Source organism: Ciona robusta, chromosome 14 (genome assembly GCF_009617815.1).
Source record: "Ciona robusta chromosome 14, ASM961781v2".
Taxonomy (NCBI): Eukaryota; Metazoa; Chordata; class Ascidiacea; order Phlebobranchia; family Cionidae; genus Ciona; species Ciona robusta.
The window spans coordinates 4,819,825-4,826,893 of record NC_143248.1 but is presented as its reverse complement, the minus strand read 5'-3'; the positions used below and the strand labels follow the sequence as shown (position 1 = coordinate 4,826,893).

The following is a 7,069-nucleotide window of genomic DNA, read 5'->3' as shown; positions in this document are numbered from 1 at the left end:
ACTTCCAGTACTTTGCCATTTATATATATAGTCGACAATTGTTTATCGACTCTGGTCAGTATGTTTACAAAGTGAATGTCGAGTCCGACTGTTGATTTGAGCGACGTCGAATAGACAAGCATTCTAAACACCGAAAGCGCTCGCATTGTATAATTGTTAACGCCCTCTTTTCTAAAACACCAAACTTAAAGTGAATTAGTTGGTTGACACGTATAAGGGCGACTCGTAAACTATATCAATAAGATATTCGGTGCGTAATGGGACATTATTGCCCACATACAATTTACAGCTTGATTTTAACAATTAAAGGGTGTTCAACGCCTTGGTTATAACAAGTGTCGTTGCCCTCTATAGACTCGAGGTTAAATAAATTCCACTCAATTCAATTTTCTACAACGTGAGTTACAAACTTTCATAGAGTTGGTAAAAAGCAATGAGACGGTTATACGCGTCTTGTATATTATATTATAATCAATACCATCACTACACGATCATAATGGCTTTCAAACTAATCACCCTATATTAGCGATAAATCGAACATATACAGTATTTTCTCATCAGTTGTTCTTGCTCGTAAATGTAAAGTAATTTGTCAATTATAGAACGTTTGTTCTGTTTCGATGCTCATAAATATATTGATATTATTAGTTTGCTCAAATGCATTTCAATGATATTATTCGAGTTTTGTTTCATTCATCCCGAGCTTCTTCAAATATGCGAGTGACTTCAGATCGCTGACTTTAAGCCGCAACCTCGCACCCACATTTTCTGTCCCCACAAATTTAGATAACTCCCACTTAATTGCTCCTAGCAAGCCGAAGGATTTAATGTTGCTTGCCGAAGAACCATCCTCATTCCATAGCGACCGTCTTTCCCGTTTTAGATCTTCAAATTTGTCATTCAATACACCTTGTGCCCCTTTAATGCATGCGGATAGGATGTCAGCGAATTGGATAAGTCCAGTTATCTCTTCGATCAACATTTCTGTGAATTTTTCGTGTACTTGCGTAACTGTTACGGCAGTTGCATACGGTCTTCGCGTTACCTACAAAATAATAACAGTGTAAATTACTCGGTAGAGTTTGTTTGATAAATGAATTGATATACCTCGCACATTTTGTCGAAGTAGTCAGTCGCCAGTATTTTGTAGAACTGCTGCAGCTTAGACATCAGGTTTTCCTGCATGGAAAACCCTACGTTGCAAATGTATTTGCTTTCCCATGATAAGAGCGTGATACATTGTTAGTCTGCAAATTATTATCATGCAAGTCACCTTGTTTCGTAAGTTGTTTGCCTTTACTCTTGCATAATGACCTTCGATATCATCACTCAGGCCGGCCTGGTGTTCCTTAAATTCTTTATCAGGCGGGCTTATATGGGATCGATATATTTTTAAAGCGTTCTCTTTGGCCTTTATGTGCTTGGCGTCGAGTTCCCTTTCGGAAACATACTGGTGTTGTACCTATATATAATGGTACATCGTTTTGGTGTTAACTGTAAATCGGTAAAAAATACTTAAAATACAGGCGCGTTATGACTGATGTCCAATTCCATATAACTCTATATTTGAATGTGATTGGCCACACCTATAACTAACTGTTTAAATTACCATCTATTATGCTTATTATAAACAGTGACGTGTGTGCAAGCGTGTCATGTCAACTAGCATTATTTTGTACAAACAGTTCTGTGTTTTGTTTAAAGAAATGTCCACTTTATTTTCTAAGAAAGTTGTACTCAGATACTTATATACACGTAGCTGTATATATCAAATTATAAAGCATTATGTTACCGAGAAATTATCTTGAAAGTATATCTTTCCCAGTGACACTCGCTTCGTGAAAAATTGGTTCACAATTTGCGCCTGAAAATACTCTGACATTATACATTAGCATGTATAAAGGTTCATTACCTTAAAATATATACAAAGTAATATATTTTACCGCAAGCTTCTTTGGTAGCTGCCATAATACTATAAAACGTGTATTGTTCTAAATACCTTCAAAGATTCATTTTGTGTTAGCATTGCTTGTGCTTCACAGTCGGCAAAAATCATTATTTTGTCTATGCTTGATTTCGTTATTGCCTCTCCCTTGTCGGAGCTCAGTTCCTCTATAACTGCAAGTGCAGCTTTTGTTGCTTCCGCATGAGCTTTCTTGATTACGTCCTCGTTCATGTAGCGGTCTGGAGTTAACTTAATATCAAGCAAATTATTTCAATTTTTATGATGCATAACGTTAAATCAAACAGAAAAATCATCAGTGTAATTTACGTAAATACTTACGTTTTGGAGTTTACCTCTGTAGTCTTCTATGCCCCTTTCAACAATCTTTGATACTTCATTCTGTTCAGTTTTCTTAAAAAGACGTTTGTTTTTAATAAAATCTTTTGAAAAATTATTTAAAGGAACTTTTTATTGAAAAAAAAATGTTTCAAGTTTTTTTAAACCAGTTTCGCAGTAAAATTAGTTTTTAAGTATATAGAGCGTACCTGATTTCGCATTTGAAAGGCACAAAAATGTTTCTTAATTCTCGTCAGTAGCTCATCTCGAATATTTAATCGAAGTTGTGTCTCTTTAAGGGGCGTCGATTTGTCAAACATATAAAACACACGTGTCACTAAATCGTTGTGAATACTGTTTAGGTTTTCGGCGTAGCATTTGGTAGCCTGTATAAATATATATATCTTGATTTTACTGATGTGGTTATAAAAACTCACCCTTCCCTGAAGTATAGTATACAGCGTGGGAAAGATGAGATATCTTTTTATTTGATTTTCTCGTCCCGTTTGGTAGTAAACAAAGAACACTAAAAAATTATAAAAGCTTATCACGACCCCAGTTGAGCGTTGTTAATTGTGTATAAAAACAAAATATTTGGATCTTATGTGCTTGTCCCATCTTCCCCCACCCTACTATCTATATACAATCCTACTCTATATATGATGTACTTTTTCTCAGTACAGGTAAAAAAACTTCTTTAATAAATTAAATTGTATAATACCTTGGTCATTTTCGATGAATATTTTTTCAATAACGCTTTCGCCAATAAATTCAATTCTCTCTCTTCTATCGCCTGGAAATGCAACAAGTTTAAGGTGGATTCCCAAACCTTGTAGAATAGACCAAACACGTAAACTAATACACAGTTCGGTTTATGCCATATGCCATACTCTAAAGAAATCTCGCTGTTTTGCAGACGAAACATCCGTAATTTTCAAGCTTACGTTTATTTCCAACCCCCATGAAAATGCGCTGTTCAAAATTTATGTAATAGAATCAGCAACGGAATAGTTTTAGCATAATTTAAGTTTCCAACCCCCCGGGTGTTGTTTTCTTCCTCAAACTCTTTATGTTTCAATTCAACTTCAGCTACAAAAGCTTCGTCACATTGAACTTCGAGACGCTTGTCGCATTTCCGAGTCAAAATCTGAAACTCAAGGCAAGCTTTGGATGTCGCATTTTCCACCGCTTCTCCAATACTGTTCAAGTATTTTCCACCTGCATACTGCAAAAGAAATTGGGTGTATGAGGTGTATTATACCGCCGCCGGTATGTCTTTGGTGTGCTATCATGGATTGCTTTAACACACAAACATGAAATATACATGGTTAATAGAAACAGTGTTTATAAACGAGTAAACCATAGCTTACAATACCTTGTCCAGTTCTTGTTTATATACATACGATGCGCGGACTGCTTGCTCCTGAATGAAAAGCATCCAAGACCCCTTGAAAAAGGAATGGTGCCGTTAGGTGATGATACAACTTGGCACTACTTTTCCACAATACCTTTCTCGTATCATTATTGGATCTTATTCTGAGAAATGCCAGTGTAATATTTTTCTCCATCTCTGCCCGGTTTGCTGAGCTTTCTTCTTTATTATCAAAGATGTCGTATGTATCGTATTCCTTCAGCGCCTTAGCCCGGCATTCTTTATGAAGTTCCTCCAACAGTATTGCATCTATATAATCGTCTCCCACCTGCGTTAATAAATACCAATATGTTTAGAAAATCGTTCACGCCCGAACAGTGCAATCATTTCTCTTTGTAGTTTTAATGTGTGTAGGGCTCGAACACGGATACCCTGGCTCACTACAGGGCATTTTATTGCATACAGCTCCTATACTTTGATGTAATACAACAATTAAAGACGATCCGTGTGCTAACATGTTCCTTGAGGTGTTAGCACTGTCCGGCCGAACAGCAATGTATTTCAATAACTATGATACGAAAACGCAAACACTAACTTTCTTTTCCATATTTCGTTTGTATTCTTCCTCCAACTGTTTAATTTTCCCCAAAAATGCGACTTTTTCGTTGGTCTGAAATAGTATTTGGTTTTGCTACTAATGAAAACAACGTAGCTTCTATACTTCACCTCAACCATAGTTCCAACTTTAGGCATGTTTCCGCTGCTAAATATTTTCGTGCATTCTATAGCTAGAGCAGTAAGTTGGTCTCCTGTTACCACCGATCCACCAAGTGTCTTTGTTATCAAATTCTCCTTATCAAACAGACGCTTCCCGAGTGCTTTCACCTCTTTTAGAAAATCTTCATCAATATCTATTTGAATAAATGTTTAATTTATAATTGGCTTTAATATTGGTACCTAGTGTGTAGGCCTATACGCATGGTGTAGTTTGACAGACTTTCTTAAGTTACTCCTATGCCACTTAATATAATTTATTTTTGTGCAACTCTTTAACTTAGTTCGTATTTTTCTGATGTTCATGTTTTAGCTTCACATGAGTTGACCCCTTTAACTTTAAGCCTGCATTTTATGCAAGTATATACTAAAATGCTCGCCAATAGCTAAGTACCTGGTACTTACAATTTAGCTGAAAATGTTCTATTTGGGTGAGCCTATGAGATTTGGGTGCGGCCTATATGAGATAATATATGTAGATATAGTTACCAGCGAATTTTAATTTATTTGTTTCTTCTGCTTTTCTTCTGCTGACTTTTTTGCCAGGGTGTGGAAACAAAGTGCAACTCACATCAGAAAAACTCTTCCTTAAGTTTTGTCTTGTCGACTTGTTTTCCGCTACCTGAACTTCCATCACAGTTTTCAGATACTTTGCCCCTCCACCAAACCCACTTTCGAAGTCCACATTTTCCCAATTACGAATCAAAAACATAATACCCTGGGGAATGAATGCCACTTATTTTTCCTCGCGTGACTAATGGGTTTAGGAGATGTCCTTTGATCGGCTTGTCCAAGAAACACACATAGTGGTGGCAGCATGGAGCCGGTATTTCTTCAGTAGTTAGGTGGTCAACGCTCGAACCACTACTGTGTCAGCTATATCGTTTTGTGTATGTCTTACATTTAATGGCTTACCTGGAAATGCGAAGCAGAATGGGCCGTATGTCCTTTCTTTTCCACTGCATACTTCGCATAGTTTGTGAATATCTAAAAGGAAAGCGTTTAATCAGGATTCTATTGCATACACTACTACAGCATATTTTATTTAATAGCCGTTATAAATATACTTTAAACCTACAGTCAGGTATATATCGTTCAAGTCACATTATATAAACATCCTACACAACGTGTAAATTCGTATTAATATTAACTTTGAACATACTGCTCGAAGCATGTATATGACCTATCGATGATTACGTTCGTCGCAGTACATCATACTTGCAAATGCTGGAGATCAGTTTCTAGAATTTGCCCTGACAAGTTATAGATTTGCACCGAACTTAGTATGGTGCTCATTGCAAATATGATCGAGCAGTCTTTGGCGCTGGTTTGTGTATCAAACGTTCCTTGAGTGTCCATTAGGAATACAGCAACCTTCTACAAATACAGCAAAGTGTGAGATCGCCCGTTATGCTATGAGATAACACATCACGATTTATTTAAATACACTCACTTCACCATCTGCATTCGTCAACATAAACGGTTTGTTGGTTATGTGGATACCGACAGTGTTCCTTTTCACCCCACCTCTCCATTTAAAAGTGTCCATCACACACACATCTTTGTCGAAAAAACTGTTTGACTGTACATGAAAAAAACTTCAAAACGTGATAAAATTCTAAAATATATTCTGTATTGCGTATATTATATCCTGTGGCGTGACACACCATGAAACCTGAGATTTAGGCTAATATATGGGCCCACTACCGCCAATACTTATATGATGTGGAAGACCCTTCACACAAGCTGTTTAAAAAGTGACAGGGTTCCTTAAACTGGTACCGTAAAACGAGTTTAACTGTACTGTCTATAGCTTTTAAATATCATTGTTAGTGACACATTTTGGCAAAAATGTGACCTTGATATGTCAAACAAATCTACATGCGCGATTACAATGTTAAGTTAAGATTATAAAACTAGACAAATTTCATATTAAAACAAACAGAGTACCTGGTTTGACAGCAGGTATTGTGTCAGTAAACTTAAGATAAAAGATTTTCCTTTTCGAAATGAACCCGCTATGCTAATAATTGCAACAGGGCAGTTTCGAACATCGTTAAAAATCTCTTCAATTACGTCATATTTTAATCGAAATCCCTCTCCCTTTTTATTCATCTGTAATATCTGCACTGCTTTATATTCTGCAAAGTAACATAAGAAATGATTCACTGTTCCAATCTTTTTCGATTGTTCCAACTTTATCTGGCGAAATACGCCAGGGAACCTATTGAATTTAGGCCAGAGTTGACCATTGCCTCTAGGATTTATTAAATAGGTCACATATTAAATGAATACGAGACGTTACTTACCCTCTATTGATTCTTGTAAACTTTCCATTCCCGCCATCGTGTTCAAAATTTTATTCAGAAATAACAAAAACGTTCTTTCGACAAACTATTTAACTATCCCTTCACAAGCGCTTTATTGTGTACAACTCTTTTTTTTAGTATTGACTGCTATTGTGTTTGCTTCATGTATAAATGGTGAACTTGCAATTATGTCTTATCGCATGCTGGTGTCTGCTGCCTATATGGTTTTAAATATTTGTACAGATCAGAACTCCAAAGCTTTTTTACGACTTACCAAACGACCGGCGGTAACATTTCTATATGCGGCATTGGTATGTACACAATAATAAATCA

At 36.3% G+C, this 7,069-nt stretch overlaps 1 protein-coding gene across 1 annotated transcript; it reads right to left on the bottom strand.

Moving 5' to 3' along the window:
- Window positions 1-442: 442 nt before the first annotated feature.
- On the bottom strand, window positions 443-7,000 carry LOC149725251 (uncharacterized). The gene is made up of 19 exons (XM_089892329.1): window positions 6,737-7,000; window positions 6,378-6,568; window positions 5,881-6,009; window positions 5,646-5,804; window positions 5,343-5,414; window positions 4,917-5,145; window positions 4,380-4,564; window positions 4,249-4,323; window positions 3,790-3,981; window positions 3,657-3,728; window positions 3,318-3,506; window positions 3,003-3,074; window positions 2,491-2,667; window positions 2,285-2,356; window positions 2,000-2,194; window positions 1,793-1,864; window positions 1,274-1,462; window positions 1,108-1,179; window positions 443-1,045 (listed from the first exon to the last, which is right to left on the bottom strand). Exons 1-19 carry the CDS (start codon window positions 6,771-6,773, stop codon window positions 674-676), a joined length of 2,751 nt encoding a protein of 916 aa, XP_089748455.1. The 5' UTR covers window positions 6,774-7,000; the 3' UTR covers window positions 443-673.
- Between the last annotated feature and the right edge of the window lie 69 nt (window positions 7,001-7,069).